Consider the following 26,069-nt stretch of genomic DNA (forward strand, 5'->3'; position numbering starts at 1 on the left):
AAATCCCCAACCCTAGCCCCCATCTTCTAGAAGAGCAGCCCCTAGTTAGTTTTAAGGGTTTATTTTAGAAAACAAACTTTTACTCTGTAGCCCTGGCTGGCCTGAACACCCCAGAGAGCCATCTACCGCTACCTCCCAAGCACAGGAACTGGAGGAGTCTGCATCACATCCAGCTGTTCAGTTTTCTATTTTAGTTTCATTTTTAAAAGATATTCTTATTTTATGTTATGGATGTTTTATCTATACATCTATCTGCACACCAGAAGAGGTCATCTGATCGCCCAAGACCTCAGTTGTAGACGGTTGTGAGTTACCATGTCGGTGCTGGGAATTGAACTCAGGACATCTGAAAGAGCGACTAGTGTTCTTCACCTTGAAGCCACCTCTCCAGTTTCTGACTTTTTTTTAAAAGCATTTAATCGGGAGCTTGCTTACAGAGGCCTAGTCCATTATCCTCCTGGCAGATTGGTGTGATGCTGGAGAAGTAGGTGAGAGCTACATCCTGATCCACAAGCAGGAGAGTGGGGAGTTGGGGAGGGAGGAAGAGAGAGAGGGAGAGGGAGAGGGAGGTAGGGGGAGGATAAACTGTGAGCCCCTGGTTCTAGTTTGGGCTTCTGAAACTCAGAGCCCATCCCCAGGAGCACACCCTCTCCACCAATGTTACAGCTGCTGAGCCTTTTAATTCTTTCAAATAGTGCTACTCACTGGAGACTAGACATTCAAATATAGGAGTCTGTGGGGGCCATTCTCACTCAAATTACCCCAAGCTTGTCTTCAAATCTGTGGCCTAGAAGCACAAATGAAAAGCAGCTGTAGGAGACTGCCTCATCAGTATCCTTCCTTCTCCAAACCATATATGAACCAGATTTGTTAGAATACAGCATACAAATTATTCCCAGTGAACCTAGGAGCCCAGACATTTTAATCGTGAGTGCTCACAGAAAGAAATGTGTAGACACCCAAATTGATTAGATGACAGCTTGTGCACCCTATGAAGGATATGCAAACTGCCAGGCTAAGACTGCAGTTGTTCCAGTTCTCCACTGGTAGACCCTGGTAGGCATGCCTCTTTACAGGAGTGGGGTGGGGGTGGGGTGGGGGGGTGGAGGTGGAGGTCGAGGGACCTCCTTAGGTCTCAGTGACTGCTGAGCGCCTTGCGGTTTCAAAGCTACTTGTCTAAGGACAGGTAGCCTTGCTCAAACTTCAGGCTACCTACCCCCCTCCCTTCCTCCTCCTCTTCTTCCTCTTCTTCCTCCTCCTCCTCCTCCTCCTCCTCTCTCTCTCTCTCTCTCTATCTATCTATCTATCTATCTCTCTATCTCTGTATCTTTCTTTCGTTGTTGTTGTGGTGGTGTTTGTTTGTTTGTTTGTTTTTGAGGCAGGGTTTCTCTGTGTAGCCCTGGCCATCCTAGAACTCATTATTTAGATCAAGCAGGTTTCAAACTTACAGAGATCCACTCACTCTGCTTCCCAAATGCTGGGATTAAAGGTATACACTTCCACCTCCTGGCCTAATTTTCAGGCTTTTCAAAATTAGTCACCTACTAGGCATGCTCCCTGACCTATTAACTGCTGTTGTTGCTGTGTCTTTCTGTGCTGCCATCCCTGTGGCGCTGCAGAGTGGGGTTGGAGTATGAGATATGTGGTTTCCTGGAGTTATTTAGACCAAAGGAATGCCCGAGCTTGGGAAGATTATGGTCTTACCTTATAGGTAAGTGAGAGTCTACAATGAGGATGAGGAGAACATTTCAGATCCTTAAGAACCCAAGAAGAGGGGGGGGGAAAAAAAGAACCCTAGAAGACATTTCTTGAAGAGCCCAAACAAGTACTCATTTTTCCCATCAGACACTGCACCTCTACAGCTTTGCATTCATACATCTTTTATTTTAATGACAGGAATAGAAAATCAGTTCTCATGAAATTATTTTCCAAGAAACTATATGCCACATGTGCTGGTTCTTGACCAAGAACTCAGGGATAGCAGCTTGTGCTGTGCACTGCTAAGTGGCATTCTCCTAGTGCATGACCATTAGGCCACAGGAAGCCCAGCAGCCTCTTGCCACCCGGTTTTTCCTGTTTTTCCTAATAACAGTCAGTAGAAATTAATTCCCTCTGTCATGCTAGAAATAGAGCAACAGTTGTCTCACTGAGCAGCTTTCTTCTCCAGCTTTTTTTTTTCTTTTCTTTTCTTTTTTTTCGGAGCTGGGGACCCAACCCAGGGCCTTGCACTTACTAGGCAAACGCTCTACCACTGAGCTAAATCCCCAACCCCTGTTCTCTAGCTTTAAAGCACAGTCTTCAAGCAGGTTTTTACTGAGCTATATTCAAATAGCAAAGAACTGGACACTCTTCAGTTCCAAATGTTAGCATCAGAAAAAAGCCATCTGTCCGGGCTATTTGGAGAAATGATTTAGTTGATATTCCTTTGTCTCTTGTGTGTGAGGACAAGTGAGGAAGGGAATCTGTAGTGTAAGAAGTGAAATCTGATTAATGGCAAACAGATGCAGTCTCTAAAAAGTGCTGTCTCAGAAATGGCCCAGTCTGATCAGTAATTTCCAGGAGTGGCCTGGAGAACCCTCAGCCTTGTAGCATTCATGTTTTGAATACTGGATGCTTTCATTTTTGCTAATACCGAGGGTAGTGGAAGAAGAGCAATATGCTGATCACCTGTTTGGTGCTGGCTTGGGTTTTAGATCTAACAGCTTGCTGTGGCTGTCCTTCATATTCATGCTAAGTAGTGTCAATAACACGGAAGCAGGTATCTGATAATTGGACATATTCCCCTTACAATAATCTCTGCCAGCAAAGGGAGAGGAAGGGGGACATGGACGGGGACACACACACACACACACACACACACACACACACACACACATACATACACAGAGTACGTGAGCGAGTGCGAGCACGTGCGTGCATGAGCGAGAACACAAGTGTGAGCATGCCTGAGTGTGCATGTGCACGAGTTTATTACAGTAGGTCAGTTAACTGGGAAAATACATCCAGGATCAACTACATTTAGGTCCTTGTTTAGCCCACGTTTCTCTGGAAAGCTCCTTTCGGTTCTTTCTCAGGGCTATTGTCTCTACTGGGACAGGTTTTAAGACAGTGTCTTGGCCTACCTGAGTAGGTCAGGGTGTCTCTGGATCCAGACTTATAAGTTGAAACTCTGTAGAAAACAAATTGTTAGTATATGTGTATGTGAATGTACTAGGTACAATGAAGAAGTCCCCAGAGAATACTGCTTAGAGGTGGTAGGGTGCCAGAGGAGAATTTTTGCAAAATATATCCTGAAATGCATACTTGGGACCAGTTGGGTCTAACAAAACACTATACTTGGGCTGAGACAATTGCTCAGTCAGCCAGATGCTTACTGTACAAGTGTGGGACTCTAATCCAAGTGTGACTGCACAAGACCCACATAAAAAACTGGGTGTGTCAGTACATGCCTGTAATCCCAGTGCAGGATACATGGAGACAGGAGGATGGATTCCTAGAGCTTTCTGACCAGCCACTGTGTCAGGGTCTATTTTAGATCTGGTTTTAAAAAGTAAGATAATGACTGGGGGTGGTGGTGGAGGAGGGTGGTGGTGGTGGTGGTGGTGGTGGTGGTGGTGGTGGTGGTGGTGGTGGTGGTGGTGGTGGATGCCTCTGGCCTTGATATTCACCCATAAAAGCACACTAACACCAGAAGAAACTTGTGCTTATTATTTGTAACCTGCTCTTAATGTAGTAGGAGCTGGGCATGTTGGTTCACACCTTTAATCCCAGCACTCAGGAGGTAGAGGCAGGCAGATCCCGTGAGTTTGAAGCCAGCCTGGTCCACAGAGCAAGTTCCAGGACAGCCAGGGAGGGGTACACAGAGAACCCTGTCTCACAAAACCAAAGAACAACAACAAAAGGATTTAGTCGAGAGAGCTGGGGTACAGCTTAGAAATCAAGAGCTTGATTTGCATGTTCAAAGCTTAGTCCTCAGCTTGGGAGTAGGAGTGGGGAGTCACGGAGATAGAAAGATACCCTGAATGCCCAGAGCACAAGAAGGGTGTGGATAGTAGGAGTGCTAGGTGTTGAAAGGCAGGCAAGCTACAGGTGAGGTTGCAAGCTTTAGTCAGGAACAGAACAGAAGCTCTTGGGCAGAATTTTCTAGGCTGAGAAGAGGGTGTTTATTGGTAACAAGGCAGGTACTAATGATTCTAGTGAGCAAAAGCTGGTTTGGTTGAGGGTAGAGTTTGTAGGGTGACTAGAAAGTAGTAAGAACAGCTTTGGACCAGAGCACAGAGGCCTTGTATATATAGCTTTGCATGTGTATGTATGTTGCATACATGCTGTAGTGCACATGTGGGGTCAGAGGACAACTTGGAGATGACAGTTCTTTTCTTCCACCATGTGAGTCCCTGGTGTGTTAGTCTTGGTACCAAGTGCCTTTACCCATTATCCTGTCTCAGCAGCCCAACTGGATTTTAGATCAGAGCATTATATGATCCCAATCTTACTGGTCTTCTGGGAAGATTTAGCACTGAATGAGAGGAACAGAGGACACTGAAGCAGGATCAGGTTGACATTCAAGATGAAACAAATCAGAATGTCGAACAATCAACTGTAAATACAAAGATGAGAAAGATATGACAGGAGAATTTGATACAGTATGATAATTGGACACAGTTAAACTGTTAAATAAGCTAGAGGCTTGAGAGGGACTGGATGAGAGTGAAGGAAGAGTGGCTATAGCAGCCTAGCTGTACTTAGGTTGCTGGACTGTAGAGAGCTATGTGTGATTTTGTGAGTTGAGTCCCCACACCTCTTTTCTTCAGTAATGCTTTGCAGTTGAGCCCAGAGAAAGAAAAAGGTAGAGGTTCCACTCTGAAGGATAGATTGCTGGGAAGGTAGTTTCAGTAATAAGGTTTTGAGTTCTAAGCCAATAGAAAGTTACTGAGCCTGTGCCCTTCTCTGTAGAGTGGGTGATCATTGTCAAATAAAGTAGACTTAAAGCAACCTGCACAATTTTGCATTCCAATTGGTTGCTCAGTAAATACTTGAGTTTAAATGCGCAAAGGCTGCCTCAGGAAGATTATGTGGGTCTCCCTGCTCTTGTGGATCATTGGCAGATACAGTCCATGAGGGCAGTGGGAGCAGAGACATGGAATAGGAGGTTCAGGAGCCCTGTGAGTATGTACAGTAAATAAAGCATACCAGAGCCTGCAGTCAGTAGGCAGATCAACTTACTTAGGGAAATTAAAATCATATAAAGTTTTGGGGGACTGAGGGAAGGGACATCCAAGATGGGCAAGGGACAAAGGCTTAGTGTACCTGGAATGCCTCATTAGGATGGGAAAGCATTTCAGATGGCCGAACAGGTTTTGTCAGGAGAAAGGAAATTGATCCCATAAACTAATTGAGGCTACATTCCTCATGTAGAGGTGAAAATGGGGTCTTAGAATTCCCTAGATAAGGTCAGAGAAGAAGAAAATGCACTAAGGAAGGGAGTCTCCCATATTGCATGGAGCCCAGAAGCTATCAGGTCATGGTGGACTTAGCAGCGTTTTCCTGCAAGATTATTTTAGAACATCGACATTTTAAAAAAATACCAAGCGCCAGACACTAGGTACTAGATAACCAGATACTTAGTCACTTCAGGATCTTTAGAGTGCTGGACAGCCAAATACGTAAATATCCAAATACAGAAATGGGTTCAGTGCTTAGCTGTGGCTGAAATGGGTGGTGACACCTGGAGCAGTAGCATAATTATCAGCAGCTTAACAGGTAATGCAGAGTGAGCATTTGCTGTATTCAAACACCATTCAAAGTATTCCAAGTACTTAGGTCATAGGCTTTTCATGGCATCTCTGAGATTGGACTGTTGAGTTCCTTGTCTTTGTCATCACTGTTTTGCTGAAGTTAGGTGATTTGGTCAAGAATGACTTGTGTGTGTTTGTGTGTATCTGTGTGTAAGAATGTACATGTGAGTATGTGCATGTGAGTGCACATGTCTTCAAAGGCCATAAGAGGGAGTTGGATCCCCTGGGGTTAGAGCTACAGATAGTTCTGAACTGCCTGACATGGGCACTGGATCTGAGGTCATCTGTCAGCTCTTACTGCCTTAACTGCTAAGCCACCTCTCCACTTTGATGGGGAGACTTTACTAACCTCCACAATTTATTTTCTGCTGTATCCCTCTTCTAAAAGGATAGGTAGGGCCATTGGGCACTAGTAGTGGAGGCATTGACTCTTGGCAGCTCTCCTGTCTGCTTTACCGAAGGATTCTTTTCTACCTCTACTCTGGCTGCGGAGATGAGGAAAGCAGCAAAACCACACTGATATGTTTGTTGTCCTGCACAGGGTCCGTCTCAAATCTGAGTTAAGCTCTCTGGTTTTAGCGCAGACTCATTTCTTCTGACCTCAAGGCCATAGTTGGTTTGTTTCTGCTGTCTTGTGTTTCTTCTCACCCTGGCAAACTGTCTTTTGAGTCTTGATGGATGTCTCATCTTCTCAAGGACAGGTTTGATTCATCACTTCTCTTTGGCCGTTGTCTTCCATAGTTGGCATTTTATTCTGCCTCTGAGCTCTGGGCAGTTTACTCTTGTTACCAAGAGTCTTTCAAGAGCCATCTAGCATTTCTAAGACTAACAACATTTATCTCAAGAATAGGTAGGTGGTTCCAGAACTTGGGAGGCTGAGGCAGGAAACCACCTTAGGTTTCAGGCTGGCTTAGGCTTCATGTGATTCCAGGCCAGCCTGAGCTACAGAGTGAAAACTTGTGTCAGACAAACTAATTATCAAGGAAATCTGTTCTACTTGAATGTATATGCTCAGGAAGAATTCTGGAAGAAATCTGGGATTTTGAAGACACTGGTGAAGATGCTTACCCTGAGGAATATGGAGGTTTTTCTTGGCAGCAGTTATGCTCCTGAGGAAACTGCTTCTCTCCTAGAATTAGGTGTCCATTTCAGTGGGCACTGTTTTATATTACATGCCCTCTTAGACCACTGGCCCCACCCACTTGGTGAATTCCTAGTTTCCCCATGAGCGTCTTCTCATTACCTCCCTCCCCATCACAGGTTAGAACAGGTGCTAGAGATCACTTTCCAAGGGACGACTTCGCAGGAGACAGCAGGAGTTGAATTCAATGCGTTTTGACTAGAACATGCGCACTGGTCACCCTGTGCTCCAGTATCAAGGTTGTCGTTCTTCATGAGCAGAGAAGTAAGGAGCCTGGTCTCTGAAGTTCGCTCTCTGCAGGCAGACTGCCTGATGGCCACTTGACTGATTTGGGGGACCTCAGGTTCTAGCAGATCCTCTGTTACCAGACTACAAAAGTTAATAAACCTGGAAGACCTGTCTTGGTTTTTATAGTTAGGCAGTGTTGTCACTGGCCTTAAGGGCTTGTTTATGGTTATTGGTTCCACTGGGAAGAAACTTTGCCACAATTTTAAGAGTCTGAATTCAGGGGCTGGGGATTTAGCTCAGTGGTAGAGCGCTTACCTAGGAAGCGCAAGGCCCTGGGTTCGGTCCCCAGCTCCGAAAAAAAGAACCAAAAAAAAAAAAAAAAAAAAAGAGTCTGAATTCAAACTATGGGCTAGAGGAACTGGAACCTACTGTATTTTGGACCAATACCCCCAGTTTGATTACTAGGCTGATCTTGAGCCGATGTGACTACATTGCTAAATATATATCTTATTGCTAGTTCAGTGCCACGATTGCTTATCCAGAGTGAAAAAAGTTTGATTTAGTCTTAAAGGTAATAATATCTTTATTTATTTATTTATTTTCCGGAGCTGAGGACCGAATCCAGGGCCTTGCGCTTGCTAGGCAAGTGCTCTACCACTGAGCTAATTCCCCAACCCCTCTTTATTACTTTTTTTATTACCTTTATTAATCCATCTTCTATCAAAGCCAGGTTGTTCTTGCTCAACCATACCCTGACTCCTCCTTGTTCACAGTTAATTCATTGGATCAGCCATTTTTCAGGTGTTCTGCCTGACACTTTGGAGTCATCCTTCTGTCTGCCCTTCTGCACAGAGTTCAGCACTCCCTTTTCTAAATATAATAGCAAGAAGTACTGCTGTCCTCTGTAGCTGCCACAGGAGAGTGTGTCCTTTACTTACAGTATTCATTCTGGCTCCAAACTTGTTTCTTCTTTATTTTTATTTATTGTTATTTCATCTGCATTGTTTTGCCTCAGTGTATCTGTGTGAGGGTGACATCATCTAGAACTGGAGTTACAGACAGTTGTGAGCTGTAATGTGAGTGCTGGGAATTGAACCCTGGTCTTCTAGAAGAACAGCCAGTGCTCTTATCCACTGAGTCGTCTTTCTAGCTCGTACAAACTTGTTTCTTCTTTCAAGTTTCCCTTGAATTTTTCATGAGCTTTTTAGTTTCTTGTGCTACCTCATAAATCCCCAGATACCCCTTGGAATCACTCTGTTGGGCCTTTTTGTTTTCACTTTTTTTTTCTGCCTTCATCTCTTTGATAAAATAGTTTGTGTTTGAAAAGCCTTCTGAAAAGCGGTACTGCCCGTTCTCCTCAGCTGAACCTGATATACGCCAGCCTTTGTGGGCGGAGAACGATGCCTTAACTGCGTGTCATTGCCCATTCTGGTCTCTGGAGTTTTGTCTGATTCCTCTCCATTTGGAGCCCCTCTTCCCTTGAGACTGCAGTCCTGTTTGCTTTTTTTTTTTTTATTCATTTATTATATATAAGTACACTGTAGCTGTCTTCAGACACACCAGAAGAGGACATCAGATCTCTTTGCAGATGGTTGTGAGCCACCATGTGGTTGCTGGGAATTGAACTCAGGACCTCTGGAAGAGCAGTCGGGGCTCTTAACCACTGAGCCATCTCTCCAGCCCCCTGCTTGCTTTTTAAGGCACAGCTGACATGCTTTGCAGTCCATGCTTGGCACCTTGTTCAGACCACACAGTTTAGGATAGTAAGCGTTCTTTTCCTGCACCTGTATTTTTTCTGTTAGGTTCTGAAACTCTGAACAGTGGGTCTGATGGTTTTCCTCACTTGACTCCTTAGCCTACTGCTGGCTTGGTTCTTTGTTACTTTGCGAACAGTTAATGTCATATTCTGAAGCACTTAGCTGTGTGGTTTTTTTTTTTTCTTTCAAACTGTGTGTGTGGTTTTCATGTGGGTAACAATGCAAACTTCATATTGAAACTATTTAAATATTCTTAAAAACCCCTAAAATAGTGTAGTGAGTAACCAACCATACATCCTTTGTTCAAGGAGTCTCAGTTACGATTTGGCACATTTAAGTATGTACACACAGCACAGAGCTTTGCGACGATTTCTGTGACGTTCCTTAGTCAGGGGCCACCATGCCTGACCTCCAGTACTTATTTTTAAATTACTACTCTTTAGACAGCGCATGGTGGTGCACACCTTTAATACGGTAGGGGTTTGGGGGCTGGTGCTTGCCACAGTGAGCATAGTGGTCAGAGGACAACCTTTGGCATCCTGTCCGTCAACCTTTATGTGGGTTCCAGGGATTGAACTCTGCTCATCAGTCTTTTACAGCAAGTGCCTCTTACTCTCTGAGCCATCATGCCACCCTAACAGTAGTGCTTTTTGTTTTTATTTGGGGACAGTTTCTCATTACAGAGGCCAGGCTGGCCTGGCACTCAGAATTCAGAGATGCACCTACCCCTGCTTCCCAAGTGCTAGGATAGAGTCATACACCAACACGCTCAGCTCAGTGGTTTATAGCTGTGTTTGAGTTCACCTTTGCCTGGATACAGTTACATGTCGGGTTCCTTTTGCTTCCTAAAGTCTAGACCAATTTCCTAAATGTTTGTTATGTTTTTTGGTTGGTTGGTTTCTTGTTTGGTCAGGTTTTTTTTTGTTTTTGTTTTTTTGAGACAGGGTCTCTCTGTGTAGCTCCAGCTGGCCTGGAACTTGCTAGGTAGCCCTAGCTGGCCTTGAATTCACAGAGATCTGCCTGTCTCTGCCTCCTGAATGCTAGGACTAAAGGCAGTCCCAGCATCCTTGGCTAATATTTGTTATCTTTTGTGATACTCATACTTGTGAATAGTCTAGGTCATTGCTTTGTAGACTGTCGTGTTAGACGAGTTCTTCAGTGATGAGTAGGGTCATGTCTTTCTCAAGACGGCACATTAGGAGTTCTCAGGTAAATCTATCCTGTAACCAAGACTCTGGGGGTCATTTGGTAAGGTATTGTCCCTCTGACCTTTTCGTTGTAGTGGTGTTTGTCTTTTGATTTAATTAATTCTTTGATAATTTCATATAGCCATACATAAATCATATTCACTCCCAGCAGTCCCCTCTCTTTTCAGTGCAGCCGCTTGCATGCTCTTTGGCCTTCTTCTCTCGTGCAGGTAACCACAACTGCAGTGAGTTTTTAAGTGCAAAAGCCATGTCATATACAGAAGATGGCATTTCTCAGTACCCTCCCCATCCCCTGGCTCTGAAATTCTTTCTGCCTCTTTTCCCAGGATGTGGCCTGAGCCTTGGGGGTTTGATGCACGTGTCTGGTTTAGGGCTGGGCCCTCAACAGCCACTAACTCTCAGACTCTGACCAGTTACGAGCCTCTGCATTAACCACTGCCCACTGTGGAGGGGGTTCTGTGGCCAAGGTAGAGAGCTGTACTAATATATGGGAATAAACATAAATATATAGAAGGCAGTTTGACAGTGTGTCCATTTAGTAAATTACCAGTAATGGGTTTCCCCTAGGGCTAGGGCCTCCAGCCCTATGAGCTGTAAATCAGGTTTACAGTACCAAGCGTGATTCCCCACCTGTGGAACAGGCCTCAGACCCAGCTGAGGATCTGAGTTGGTTACCCCATAACCCCTATGCCACTGTTAAATTAGTGGGCACATCTTGCCTAGCAGGTTGATATTGTAGCATTCAGAGTCTAACACTGGGTTTGACCTAATTTAAACATTACACATCTCCATGTTTGTTGAACATTACATGGTACCACATTAAGATATATAAGTTTTTTTTTTTTTTTTTGGTTCTATTTTTCGGAGCTGGGGACCGAACCCAGGGCCTTGCGCTTCCTAGGCAAGCGCTCTACCACTGAGCTAAATCCCCAACCCCAAGATATATAAGTTTTATGCTTGGCGTATTAGTTAAAAGTAAAAATTACTGGTCTGAGCAGGGCGACCATGGTATAAACCTTTAACCCCATGACTTGGAAGGCAAAGGCAGATCTCTGTGAGCTTAAGACCAGCCTGGTCTACAGAGTGAGCTTCAAGACAGCCAGGGCTACATAGAGAAACCTTGTCTCAGAAAAATTATTGGTCTGATATCTGACGACCTGAGTTTGATCCTTAGAACTACATAATGGTAAGAAATTACTGACTCCCACAAATTTTCTTCGCATTTCTACATATATGCCATGACATACATACACAAATGAGTAAAAAAATAAAATATTTTAAAGTAAAAGTTGAGAAATTCTAATACTAAGAGAGGGAAGCTAAGAGTTCCTAAAGGAACTGTTGGAATAGAGACCATAAGTAAGCAAGGTCTCTGGGGCCTGATAGAGGTGGTGTGTGAAGTAAGAGCTGTAGGGTAGTTGCAGCCAGAACGGAAGGCTCCCTGTGTCAGGGTAAGTTTGCTGTAGTAGTAGGCTTCTCTTAACAGTTCCTTTAGAGACCACATTGCACTTATGGTAGCTTTCATAGAGATCTGCAGGGGCTGCCTGTACATTGCTAGTCTGAAGATGCTAATTTACAGGGGGTTTTGAAATATAAAAGGAAGACATACTCACCCTCCAGACTCCCCGTTTGGGAACTGCCACAGAATAGACTCAGTTCACAGATCCAGAGGAATCCCACACCTATCATTGGAGCTGTATCCATTCTTAATGAGATACAGGGCACTGAGCCTTTCCCACTAAAGAGCCACCTTTGTGTACAGATTGCATCACACCAAGAGGCACTTGGTTGTAAGAGTCAGTTAGGCAGGAGAAAGGCCAGACTTGGACAGAAGGGAGGGGAAGCCTGGATGTAGCACTGCCATACTGGACCCTGGAGAGTATCAGAACATGTGTGTCTGTAAGGTGTACTGGAAGGTGGAGTGCACAAATGACAGTGCAGGAGTGGCAGATACCTGCAGTCTAAGACCCAAGAGGCAGCCCAGCCACACTGTGGAAGTGAGTAGTGCAAAGAGGAGCCTCATTTTCTGGCCCATGCAGTGTGTACTTGAGTTGTTTTTCTTGATACCTAAAGGTTAATGGAAGCCTTACAGATGCTGTGCTTGTCACAAACTGGATACAGTTAGCTCTCCCTTTCTTCAGTACAGCTGTAGAATACATAGAATATTGAGAGAAACCCAGCAACTCATTTGACTGCCTCTATTCTCAAACAACAAAGACCACCTTCCAACCCAAACATAATTAGACTTGGCCCATGTTCAGATTGCCAGTGTTATTGTTTGCAGTACACACGCTATGTTCTTGCTTCTTTTCCTTTGGGGCTTATTTTATTCCTCCTGCCTGTTTCTGATAAGCCCGTCTAGCTTCTTGAACTTTATTTATAAGTGTTTAAAAGGAACATTTTGTGATTCTTGTGTGTTCCTTTTTGGAGAAGCAAACAGAGCAGGCTCCAGTAAGGTCCCCAGCATAGGACTGCAGGCAGAGAGGAATCGAGTCCACCTCGCTCTAGGTTATCAAATAGTGCCAGCTCATCGTCATAGAGCAGGGGGAGATGGTAGGAGGGACACTCTGTTCCCAGCTGGAGTAGCCCCAAGTCAGGGTGGAGACTGCTTGTTTCCCCTTATCTCTGGAGTTTCATTCATATTCTCTAGGACTGTGAGGGAGTACCAGCTGAAAATGAATCACTTGTTCGCAGAGAGCCCCTTTCTGTGCAGCATAAAAACTAGGCTCAGAAAGCCTGGTTTCTAGTGTAGCAGGCCATTTTAGACCAACAGTGCTTATTCAGGTACATGGGTGAAGGAATGTAGACAGTGAAAGCCCTGCCTTGCATGACTTTGCAGGTAAAGAGGTTTTTGAGGTAGATAGGTGTGTACCCGGTTGGACAGGACAGCCTAGGAGTCTTGAAAATTCAGCCAGCCTTTTCACTGCTATCAGGGCTTCCTAATTAGTTCTAATATGTGCCTGTCTAAAGCAGGCCATAAAAATGGCTGTTTTAATCAGCTCTTGACACGTAAGGTCAGGCTGCACCTTCAGCCTTGGCACCTGGGACACCACTGACTTATATTTTAGAAAGGGGTAGAAAGTGTTTTTAATGGCACTGTTTGTCACCTTTGCCCATAACAAAAACAGGAGGCAGGCAGGCAGAAGTACTCAGCTGACATTTATTTTGACAAATGTTAGGCATTTTTCATTATGTCTTCCTTACATTAAATTGTATTATTCTACCTTCCTTGAGAAGACACAGACCTAAATGCCATAGAATTGGACTTTCTGCTTGGTTCCTTTTGCTAAAACCCATAGCAGATACTCTACTTGTGTCTGGTTTGGCAATCTGTACATCCAAGATTAGATTCATAGTAGAAGTAAAAGCAATTTCTCTAGAAATGGCCAGTAAGTAGGCAGGCATATTTTTCTAAATAGGAAATGCTGGAGCAATGGGATGATGATAAGTCCACAAGAAAATTAATGTTTTTAGGCTAGATCGTAAATAGCATGAGGTTTGACCAATTGGTGAGACCATGCCTGCGTTAAAGACAGATGCAACAAGCTAACGAGCTTAGTGAATCATGGCTACTGATGTAAAAGAGGCACCACCCTACTTGAAGGAGTTAAGGATTTGGGATCCAAAGTGACAGACAGATAATCTTTAATTTTCTGATGACTTGCTAGAGCTTGTTTTGTTGTTGTTTGTGTTTTTTAAATGTGTACAGGTGTTTTGTCTGCATGTTTGACTATACCATGTGTATGAGTGCCCACAGAAGCCAGAAAGAATATCAGATTCCCTGGAACTGGTGTGGGTGCTGGAATCCAGTCTGGATCTTCTGAAAGAGTAGCCCATGTTTCTAGCCTTTGAGCCATCTCTTCAGCCCAGAGGCTCTCCTGGGCCATTGCATTTGTGAGATGACGTTGTTCTTTTGGGAGAGCAGGGCCTTCGTTATTAAGGAAAGGGCTTTGGATCATAAGTTTGTACTTTGCATTGTTCCTTGCTTGACTCCCTGGCCTCTAAGCTGTTACTGGTCTGCAGATGCTGATATGTTATGTGTGGTACACCTCATAAACTACCAAGAAGACTAGCGGCCAGATAGAACTCTTAGACTTTTGTTTCTGGTGACTGAGAAAAAAATGCTCTTTTAAATAGCTTGGCAGTCGCTCTGCAGTAGTCCTTGCTGGCCAGAAGGTCGGGTAGTATACATGGGGAGAAGACAACGCGTTCTTTGAGAAAACAAGTTGCTGGCTGAATTTCTTAAGCTAAAAGGGAAGTACTAACTGGAAAAGAGAAATAAGAAGCAGAGAACAAATGAATGGGAATTCCTACCAAGAAATTGACGAGAATAGTAATGTTTAAAGGAGTCAGCGGACTAGTTTGTATCTGTTCCGATTCTTGGAAAAGAGGAGCAGCCTGTTTATGAAGAAAACTCTATAGTGTCCAAGGTGATTTCCCATTTCAGGAAAGTGTGCTGTTTTGTTGTGATGGGATGCATAGTGGCCTAGGCTGCATTGCTAAGCAGGGAGATTAGAGCAGTGCTTCTTAACCTCCCTAGTGCTGCCACCCCTTACTTAGTACAGTTCCTCGGGCTGTGGTGACCCCAGCCAGAAAATAATTTTCATTCTTAACTTCATAGCTGTAATTTTGCTACTGCTGTGAATTGTAGTGTAATATCTGTTTTCTGACGGACTTAGGCCACCTCTGTACATTTTACCCCACGACCACACTCCCTTCTACCCTCCATGCCCTGGGTCGTGACCCACAGGTTGAGAACTGCTGATCTAAAACAGGTATTATAGGTTGCCATGCATTCGAAAGCATGCTTTAGCCTCAGGGAGGAGGCTGGAACAGGAGGCTTGGTCTCTACACAGCCATGAATGTTCTGGACTCACTATGCAAACTAGGCTTGCCTCAAACTCAAAAGAGATCGGACTGTCTCTGCCTTTAGAATGCTGAAATTAGAGTCGTGCTCTAACTCCCTAGAAAGGCTTATTCTTAAGAAGTTGGCATTTGACCTAGAATAAAGCTCATTTGATAGTTTTTGCTGAGCATACACAAAGTTCTAGGTTCAGTTCTCAATACTGAATAAACTGGGCATGTGTGTGTTTGTTTGTAATCCCAGCAGTTAGAAGGTGGAAACGAGGTTTAGAGTTCAAGACCATCTATGGCTACATAAAAAGTTTATGCCTGGGCTACCTGAGAGGTCCTGTCTCAAAACAAAAACAAAACAAAAACAAACCAGTTGACTTTTGCAGATTCTGTGTAGAATGGCCACATTTTTAGACCTGATTTCTTATAATAAATTTTCCTTGTTTCTTGCCTCTCTTTTACCATAGACTCTGGCCTGGTAGTCCCAAGTGTTTCCTATGAGCTACATAAAAAACTGTTGTCTGTGGCCGAGAAGCATGGGCTGACCCTAGAGCGGAGACTTGAGATGACTGGTGTGTGTGCCAGTCAGATGGCCCTGACTCTCCTTGGAGGACCCAACAGGTGAGTGGCTCTAGACTGGCAGTGCTAAATGTGGGGTGGCAGTGCCCTGCATGGTCAGCCCACATACCTCACATGCACATAGGAGCTGCTGCCAGGCAGTCACTGATGTCCCCTGTGAGCCTCTTATGCTGCCAACCTTCTTTGCCCTCTTCCCTGTCTCCTGGAAGTCCATACTGCCTTCTTTCCTGATAGCAGCGGTCTGGTCTTTTGAGATCCATGCTGATTGTCAGGTCTGATTTTGGGAAGTCCTGCAGGGATCTGGCCTTTGACACTGGCTTTTCACTAGAAAGCGTATCAGTCCCGAACGCCATCGCTCAGGGCATTTAGAGGCACCCTGACACCTAGTGGAGGAGGTGGTTTCTGCCTGCCTAAAGGCCACTGTTAGCAGCAGAGCTTGGTCTTCCCAGAGTATGTGTTCTAGACCTTCTCTTTGACCTTGGGCACACTGGAGACAACACAGTACACTGCTCATGCCTGGGGAAGTCCTCATGCAGGAAGTAAGGTGAATTGTCATGATGAAGGAAGCAGAGAAAATTGTCTAGAAATCCCCTGACTGCATTTGGCGGGACAGTGTCTCCTGGTTCTAGAGCAGTCTTACGAAAGCAAGTTTGGTCCAGGAAGGATAGATTTCATTCTGGTCTCAACTGCTTGCTTTGTAGAGTTATGAGTATTTGTTCCGTTGTGTGCTTTTCTTGGACCTGTTCTTTCCTATGCCTGACACTCATGTGCAGAAAGGGAAGTGGGCTCCCCAAGGAGGGATAGCTTGCTGCACACCTACTCTTGGAGTAGCCACCTGGATTGTCTTGGAATGAATTCACTGGGCAGAAGGATTTTTGAAGCCTTTAAGTGACTTTCTAGAAACTGGTGCGGGGCAGAGGGTATGCATGTCCACACCAGTGTATTCTTCTCTCACTGACTTCTTCTGACTAGTGGACTACTTTTTTTCCTTCCTTCCTTCCTTCCTTCCTTCCTTCCTTCCTTCCTTCCTTCCTTCCTTCCTTCTTTCCTTCCTTCTTTCCTTCCTTCCTTCCTTCCTTTTTAAGGACAGGTTTACTCTGTAGCCCTGGCTATCTCAAATCTCCTGCCTCAGGCGCCAAGGCTTGCAGGCACTTGGCTACAGGTGTTTACCACTGTGCCTAATCCATTTAGGATTTTTCTGTGTTTGGTTGGTTTTGAAAAAAAATTTGGTTTTTGTCTGTTTGGTTTTTTTGAGACAGGGTTTCTCTGTATAGTCCTGGCTGTCTTGGTGTAAGGGTCCATGATTCGCCCAAGAATGATACTCTGGACTTAAATAGTATGCAAACAGAGTGTTTTATTCTGCAGAAATCTAGCATGTTGGGGTCGCTCCATTACCAAGATAGACAACTAAGTGACCTCACAGGCCAGATTTAAAGCACATTAGGGGATTGCAGAGTCAGTGACCTTTATCTTACTCCATCTCTAGGATATTTCATTACTGGGACATGGGGTCTGGCTAGAAACTGCTGACCCATTGTCCTCGTTTCAGGCCAGGTGGTGGGACATTTCTGATGGCAGTGCAGTTTCTAACTAGCTGCCTAAAGCCTGGGTGTTTAGGCCTAATGTCCTGAACGACCAATTTGCAGCCTGCCATGGAATCAAACTCTCATCATTGGAACTTGCCTCACTCTGTAGACCCAACTGGCCCTGAGCTCACAGAGAGCCACCTGTCTCTGCCTCCGAAGTGCTAGTCTTAAAGGTGTGCCACCACCAAGCCTTGCCTGTTTTTCTTAATCTGAGCTTTCCAGTTGCATCTCTGTCCTTGTAGCAGTTACTAGTCTTTGGAAGTCAGACACATTGTTTTCTGTCTGTCAAATGTGTGTGTCAAGTGCCGTTTTCACAGCCGAATTTTATGTGCTCCTCAGAGCTTCACATTGAAGGGAAATGTTACAGACCCATGACTTAAGAGGAACAAACTGTGGCTTGGAGCTTGAAGGAGCATCCAGGTAACACTGCTGGTATAATGGTGCCAGAGCTTCACCCTGCAGAGGTGCTGTGGGTGCTAAGACCCCAGTCGGCTTTCATGCTGGTGAGAGCTTATGGGGTTAGGAAGGGTCTTGGGGAGTAGACCCTTGAGTCAGATGCCAGGACTCTGTAGCATGTATGTAAAGGAAGTCTTATTTCCTCTAGAACAGTGGTTTTCGGCCTTCCTAATGCTGCGACCCTTTAATACAGTTCCTCATGTTGTGGTGACCCCCAACCATAAAATTATTTTCGATGCTACTTCATAACTGATTTAGTTATGAATCATAATGTAATCTGTTAAATGAATCCTGCAGAGGGTTGTTCGGCCCAAGAGGGTGTGACATACAGGTTGAGAACCACTGCTCTAGAAGCAGAGATAATGGGGTAGAGAGTAGCTTGGCATCTGTTTAGAGGATTGTACTAAGTTCTCCCAAGTATGTTTGGGAATGAAAGTCCTGAAACTCCTTTTAGTCTCGACAATACCTGTAAATCTTCCTCTGTGGGTGGTGATTGGCACTGGCCCACCCTACATCTTACGGTTCATCTCATCTCTACCTTGTGGCCCCCTCTAGGGCTGATCTCAGCCTCCTTAGCATTGGCTGTCATAAAACAAAGACATGGCAGCTTTGACTAGCAGGAAGACTGCTCCAAGGCAGGTTCTGCCCTGATGTCTAGGAATCTCAGTTGAGGATTTCTGTGTGTGGGGAATCTCGGTCGATGCATTTGCTCACGTAACTCCACAGGAAGTAACGAGGCATCATCCACAGCACTGCGTTCCTTGGATGAGTGGCAAATAATCAGGGACAATAGGAGTTGAGAAAAGAAGAGTTATCATGACTCATAAGAGTGAGGTGAAGCTTTAATCTGGAGCTCAAAGAAAAGGGAGCTCGGAGTTTGAAAAGTGAAGGGCTTGTGTGCTTAGTGGAGGTCCTGCTTGCCCATGGCTTTGCTTGCTGTCCTGGCCCAGAACCAGCACTCTGGGTTGGTCCATCGGGCATCTGTTCCATCTGCAGGCTTCTGGGGCATGTGGAGGAGCCGGTCCTACAGAGTCAGACGTTGCTGAGTGGAGCAGGTCCTGAGTCTGCCAGCTGGCCCTCAGCTTGTAACCCTGCCTGATAGACATGGGCGGGACATGGGATGCCGCCTGAGGGCTATGGGTATGAAGGTGGAACCTAGTGAGCCTCTGGGAAGCCAAAAGGGCAGGGAGGTGTGCGGCAGCCTGAAACTCACCTAGAGCCTACCCCGAGATGATCACCCTGACTCTGGGCAGTAGCAGGATATACTAGACGAGTTCTGGCAATAGTCCAGTATTTATGGTTCATCAGAGACCAGAGGCCTTGAACCAGACCGACAACTTGTAGTGAATATTAGCATGTAAAGCTGTTTGGGCAAGAAAATAATACTGTGTGACATCCTGCAGTTTCCAGTGCTACTACAGTGAACAAATATGGAGAGGAGAGAAGGATAGGGGAGCAGAGAGGTGCATGCGTGGTGGAGAGAGGCTGAACTAGAGACTCAACAGTGGTGACAGGTGTGAGAGAAGGTCCATGCAGATGTTTTTGGTCTATTGCCACCTGGGGATGTCCATGAGCTGGGCTGCTGCTGGGGACCATATTGGTGTCCTTGGCCCATGTTAGTGTGCTTGGTCTGTGCTACAGCAGAGGGTCATACTGATATCTGTGGTCTGCTGCCACTGGAGACCATGCTGAGGTCCATGGTTCATGCTGTTGCCAGAAGCCTTGGGAGAGTTTGCTCCGTGTTCCTGCTGACAGTACAGGGCAAGGGAGCTAGCTGTTTGTGCAGTGGCATTGATGACTCATGGTTGAGAAAGGGACATAGAAAAGGCTTTAGTGACAACTTCCACCCCATCCCCAAAATGTCAGCACCCAGACAGGAAACCATCAAAGAGAACTCTTAGACAATCGTGATAAGGACACTGAAGCATAGCTCTCACTATTGAATGCTTCTGGCGGGGTACAGGTGGGGAAGGACTTATTTGTCTTTAAGGGCTGGCCACTGGGAGTTTGACTATGCTCCAGTGAGTATATAGGCAACACAAATTGGACTATTGAACTTGTGGGGGTTTTTCCCTTCTCTTTTTGGAGGGGGGTTAAAGGAGTGGCAGACAGACCTTGGAGGACTGGGAAGTAAATGTGATTTTGAGGTGTATGATGTGAGACTCCCAGATAATCAATAAAAATATTATGGAAAAAAATGAAGGGCTGTTTGGCCAGAGGACATGGTTTAAGCATGGGCAGATAGAGCCTTACATCTGTAGGAAAGAATGAGGAGATTGACCATGCTGGCGAGCCAACTACCCTTGAGAGGCCTGGGACTCAGAGTTGGAACACGTGGAGTTCCACCACATGGAGTTTGGACTTCACTGTTCTTCACATGCAGATGTTTTGGGGTTAGAACATAGTTTGGACAAACAGGGTTGTGTGTTTCTTGTTCTGGGTGAAACAGTGGAAAGAACAAGCAATGAATGCCACATTACAGGCATGGCGGGCTTGTAGTGCTCTTGGTTTATTCTGGGGCCCAGAACTTGGTCAGCAATGGAGAATAAGGTGCCCACAGAACAACAAGTACTTGTTTCTGTGATAGGGACTCAAGGGATTGACCCAGTCTGTCCAAGTAACTGCTTCTCCACTTTTGTGTTCTAGGTTGAATCCTAAGAATGTCCACCAGAGGCCTACAGTAGCTCTGCTGTGCGGGCCCCATGTGAAGGGGGCTCAGGGTATCAGTTGTGGGAGGCACCTAGCCAACCATGATGTACAAGTCATCCTCTTTCTGCCCAACTTTGTCAAGATGCTGGAGTCTATTACCAATGAACTGTCTCTCTTCAGCAAGACCCAAGGTCAGCAAGTGTCCAGCCTAAGAGGTGAGCATCAGCATTGGAGTATAGCTCAAGGGTAGAATACTTTGTGACAGTCTGGTGGTGCCACCTAGTGGTACCAAGTAGAAAGGCATTACATGGGGAGAATTTTCTTCATTCACTCAATATGGTGGTGACTCACACCTAAAATCTGTTATTAGGAGATGGGGACAGGAGGTTCATGAGTTTGAGGTCAGCTGGGATTACATAGTCAGAATCTGTGGGGTGTGTGTGTGTGTGTGTGTGTGTGTGTGTGTGTGTCACACACACACAATGTTTTACTTCTAAGGACGTCTTTAAATTACCTAGAAGAAAAACCCCAGGCCCTGCCCTTTTCCTGCCACTCAGAGAGAGATAGATACCCACTGTCTCATTTCATAAATATTTATGGAACTGGCACTGTTCCCAGTTCTGGGAATAAATGTGGAAATGACTTATTTTTCAACCATTTTCCCAGCAGGGTGTGGTGGTGCATATCAAGTTCTAGGGCTATGTAGTGAGACCCTGTCTCAAAGAAATAAACTTGTTTCCCCTGATGTGATTCACACTGGTCAGAAGAGGTGGACATACAAGTGAGTGACATCAGATCAGAGTGTTAAATGTCAGGGGTGAAATAGCAGAGAGGACAGAGCATGCTGGAAGTCGGTCACAAGGGATTGAGCTTTGACTCTAGGTGGGATGGAGGGTTATTGGTGGCAGAACAGAGAGATTATATACTAGGACAATTTTTTGTTTGTAATCAGAATCTCACTATATATCCATGGTTGGCCTGGAACTCATTCTGTAGACCAAGCTAACCTCAAACCCATAGACTCAAACCTGTTTCTTTTTTTTTTTTTTTTTTTTTTTTGGTTCTTTTTTTCGGAGCTGGGGACTGAACCCAGGACCTTGCGCTTCCTAGGTAAGCGCTCTACCACTGAGCTAAATCCCCAGCCCCCTCAAACCTGTTTCTTATCTAGCTCAGCTGCTAGACAAGCACTGGGCTTTGAGTGGGTGATCCGGTTACAGAAAGGTTCTGAGAATCTCTTATGAGAATTAGAGGTAGCAGATCGTTGAGACAGTAGCTAAAATAGAGGGAGTGATGGAAAATGCTTAGCTTTTGAATCATTTGTGATGTTGGAGAGTCAGCTTAATATCAAGATGCAAAAGAAGAAATAGGGATGACGGGGTTGGGGATTTAGCTCAGTGGCAGAGCGCTTGCCTAGCAAGCACAAGGCCCTGGGTTCGGTCCCCAGCTCCAAAAAAAAAAAAAAAAAAAAGAAAGAAAGAAAGAAATAGGGATGACTCCAGTGAGCAGCTCAGGAGGCCTAGGCAGAGAGATTCTTAGCTTGGAGACATCCTGGGCAACCCAATAAAATTAAAAAAAAAAAAACAAAAAAACGAAAAGACAAAGGAGAGATGGCTCAGTGGTTAGAAGCACTCTACTTGCTGAGGTCCTGAGTTCAATTCCCAGCACCTTCATGGCAGTTCAAAACCATATGTAGCTCCAGTTCAGGGTATCTGACATTGTTTTCTGGCCTTTAACATGTAGTACACATTCATATATACACATAAAATGAAAGGACATCTGAGAAAAAGAATGAGAGAATGCTCTAAATGTTTTGGCCTCAGTACTTGGCAGAGGAAGAACCTCTTAGGTTAGATGTCTCTTGAGTGTTCAGGGGTTGGAACCAGTGCTGCTCAAGCAGGAAATGTTGTGGCTCTGGAGTAAAAAAGGGAGGATCCAGCCTGGAGTTTCAGGTGTTGTGGGGGTAGAGAAGTTGTTGGGGAAGAGGAGCCAAGGACCTGGGTTCTTCTGTTTCTGAAGCCAGGGAGTGTCAGAGAGGGTGGAGGAGGTACAACAGAAAGTCATGTGGAGGAAAGAGTTTCAGCTTCATTCCCAGGAAGACTGAGAGTGAGACTGAGCAGTGTGGAGGCCTGGGATACTTAGGAAGCACAGTTCTGGTGTAGGGCCAACTTGTGACTGTAGTGGGATTTAAGTGAGAATGGAGTCAAAGATAGATGGTCCGAGAGGGAAAGACCGGGGGCTGGAGAGATGGCTCAGTGGTTAAGAGCACTGACTGCTCTTTCTAAGGTTCTGAGTTCAATTCCCAGCAACCATATGGTGGCTCAGAACCATCTGTAATGAGATCTGGTGCCCTCTTCTGGTGTGCATGAAGACAGCTACAGTGTACTCATACATTAAAAATAAATAAATCTTTAAAAAAAAAAAGAGGGAAAGACCTAGTCAGAGGCCACGTGGCAAGTCAGGAGGACTGGACCAGAACCACAGGCTTCTCTGCACACAAAGGGTTCCATGTGAGTGATGGATTCATGGCCCACAGGAACTTTATGCGCGTGTTGTAAGTAGGGAAGCTTCTAGTCTCTGATTGAGCAGTATCATTAACTGTAGACTGAGCACTAGAATGAGTGCTGGGAATGCACTACAATCTCTGATGTATGCTATTGTCTTAGGGTTTCATTGCTGTGAAAAGACACCATGACCAAGGCAAACATTTAATTGGGGATGGCTCACAGTTTCATGACAGGAAGCATGGCAGCATCCAGGCAGATTTGGTGCTCCAGAAGGAGTTCTATGTCTTGATCCAAAGGCAGCAGAAGGAGACTGTCTTCTGCAGGCAGCCAGGAGGAGCTTCTCTTCCACCTTGGGTGAAGCTTAAACATAGGACCTCAAAGCCCACCCCCCATGTGACTCATTTCCTCCAACAAGGCCACACGTCCCAATAGTGCACTTCCCATGGGCCACGCATATTCAAACCACCACTGCCATGTTCCAGCCGGTCCTTCCTCTAGCTATCTAAAAAACTTCCTATGGTAGCTGCTTTAGGAAGCTGGCCTGCAGATAATGACCCTGCAGTTTAGTCTCATTGTTGCTCTATCAGGTTAATTTCTTAGGTTAACCCTGGATTTGCATACATGTTGAGACTTCCTGTTCTTACTGTTACAGAGGACTATAGTCTGGTCAGAGCAGAGGAGGAGTTTTTTCTAAAAAGAAAAACAAAGCATTGCTATTCCATTTTAAGTTTGTGTGGTATGCATATGTTATAGCGTGTGTGTGAGGGTCTAAAGGATAACTTGGGGAAGTCAGTTCTCTCCTTCTACCATGTGTATCTTGGGGATCAAACTCGGGTCATCTGGCTTGGCAGCAGGTGCCTCTGTAAAGCATTGAACCATCTCACTGGCTGTTAGGGAAACCTTTAGGTTCTGGGAGAACAGAGATTGTTACCTCCTAGTCCTAAATTTGGGCTGAGTGAAGGAAAGGACCCATTTGCATGAGGAATTCCCAGAGCAGGGCAGGCTAGCTAGAGTGGGATATACAGGCCAGCTTTTGAGTAGAAATGCCTGTTGCCAGCTGGTGTTTCTGCTGGACCCTGAGCATCCTGAGAGGGCTGACTGCCTTTCCAAAATGTATAACATCATCAGGGTTAGTCAGATATAAAACCCTATCTGCAAGGCAAGAAAGCCTTCTGCCCTTGAGAAGACTGGCCTTTGGAGAGGCACTGGAGTGGTAATATCTAGAAAGCCGGGTGTTTCTGGGACCACTGGAACCCTGGTCTGGCCTGCTGTCTGCTCCAGGAATTTTCAGATGCGTTCTTTCTATCTGCAGATCTCCCCACCAGCCCTGTGGACCTGGTTATCAACTGCCTGGATTGTCCTGAGAATGCCTTCCTGCGGGATCAGCCCTGGTACAAGGCAGCTGTGGCCTGGGCCAACCAGAACCGGGCACCAGTGCTCAGCATAGACCCTCCTGTACATGAAGTTGAACAGGGCATTGATGCCAAATGGTCCCTGGCCCTGGGCCTGCCGCTGCCGCTCGGGGAGCACGCAGGTCGAGTCTATCTGTGTGACATTGGCATTCCCCAGCAAGTCTTCCAGGAGGTCGGCATTGACTACCACTCACCCTTTGGCTGCAAGTTCGTCATTCCCCTACACTCTGCCTAGAGGCTCTGGGCAGCTGGGCCTGTATTCCCTGCACTTCCGCCGCCAGACCCACCAAGGGACGCCTTAAGGATGTGAAGCTTTGTGGACCTTGTAGACTATCTCTTGGGTTTATTTCTTCTGTGAGAGAACAAAACATACTTAAAACTTGCCTGCCACCTGCCCTTAACCAGGGAATGCTTTCCCACTGGCATGTATGTCAGGAGTAGACCAGTGGCTCCAGGTAGCTCTCTATCCTACCCTGCCTCCATTCAATTGGGGCTTTGTTTACAGACATAGGCAGCTCTAAGACTGTTTCAGGTTTACAGCCACTGGACATGGGCTGGCACATTGTGGGGTGAGCTGTTAGGGCCTCCAGCCACTCTGATTTCAGAAGGTTTTGTGTTCTATGCTTCCTCTGGCCCTGCAACCAGGCACACACTCTTCTGTAATCATGTGATCAGGCTGCATGGCAGCTATCCAGAAGACAAACCTGTGCTGTCTCTGCTTCCCCCCCAAAGCCACCAGAGTTTGTTTGGAAAACTTTGGACCCTCCTCAGATGTCCCAGTTTTATGTAGGGACTTTTCCTGAAGATGATGATGACCATGGTGAGATTTTGGGCTGGCTGCTCTGCTGTCACCTTTAGCAGTTTTGTGCCCGTCATGCTATAATGCCCATCTCCTAGTTGGGAACCAGACCTTCAGGATGCAGCTTTTCAGTATTGGGGAGACCCTGGGGGAGCTTGGTGCTGAGCCATAGGAGGCTCCCTGGTGCTTCAGTCCTACCATCAGTTCCTACCTCCTTGTCCATGAATAACACTCCGTCTGCCCCTTCTCCCTGTCTCTCGCCGCCCCCCCCCCATCCCCTGCCATGGTTCCACTCCAGTTCTTATGTTTAGGCTTTAATCCTTTATAGTTGCCCTCCCCAGGTATGCAGACTAGTATGGGACTACTGGCCTGTCTCAAACATGCCAAAAACAAACCGTTCCAGATGGCCATAGTGGTGGGATTCAGCCACAGGAACATGTTCAGATCGAGGATCTTCCTGGGCTTAGGTCCTTCAGGTTAGTAGGATAGGACCATGCCTTGGAGCCTTAGCAGAGACCTTTGTAAAGTTTTTCCCCACAGGCTTTCTGCTGTGCCCATCAATAGTTGAGGGGGTATAGGTGGACAGGCAGATGGGCTCACTAAAATGTTTGGGTACATGGGTAAACCCTGGTACCTTAATTTCAGGCTGCTGTCTTGTAGGAACATGGCCAGAACAGATGGTGATAGCTTTTCCTTTCCTATCTTTTTCTCTTTAGTTATTTCCAACTGCAAGAAAGAGGCCAAAGGATTGGGGGCCTCAGCTGCACGACAGGACTTTGTAGCTTTCAAACTGGGCCTCTTTTCTAAAGGCAGGGTTATAGCAGGCAGCCGGTATAGGTTACTAGACATAGGCTACTAGACACGCATAAAATGAGGTAGAACTCTGGTCCTGAAGGTGGCTAACAGGTAGTTCTCCCTGCTCTTGGCCTGGACCTCCCTAGAGTTGAAAGTGTGTTACTCCTTCCTCCAACTCTTTTTGGAAGTTCCTGCTCAATGGCTGGTTTCAGTCAGGTGGTCAACCCTGTCACTAATGCATGCAGCTCTTGGGGAACCCAAAGCCAGCACAATAAAGTGACAGTAACCTGTGCTATCTAAACTGCT

The 26,069-nt window shown here is 45.7% G+C and overlaps 1 protein-coding gene across 2 annotated transcripts in view; it reads left to right on the forward strand.

Annotated features, from left to right (window-relative positions):
- Edc3 (enhancer of mRNA decapping 3) overlaps positions 1-26,064 on the forward strand; it is a 45,595-nt gene extending 19,531 nt beyond the window's left edge. Inside the window, 3 exon segments of one of the 2 annotated variants that reach the window (NM_001399316.1) lie at positions 15,451-15,604; positions 20,251-20,468; positions 24,070-26,064. In NM_001399316.1, coding sequence (NP_001386245.1) covers positions 15,451-15,604; positions 20,251-20,468; positions 24,070-24,404 — 707 coding nt within the window. In that variant the 3' untranslated portion in view covers positions 24,405-26,064. 2 annotated transcript variants of the gene reach the window in all.
- Positions 26,065-26,069: the final 5 nt, after the last annotated feature.

This window comes from Rattus norvegicus, chromosome 8 (assembly GCF_021556685.1).
Source record: "Rattus norvegicus strain SHRSP/BbbUtx chromosome 8, alternate assembly SHRSP_T2T, whole genome shotgun sequence".
Lineage (NCBI taxonomy): Eukaryota > Metazoa > Chordata > Mammalia > Rodentia > Muridae > Rattus > Rattus norvegicus.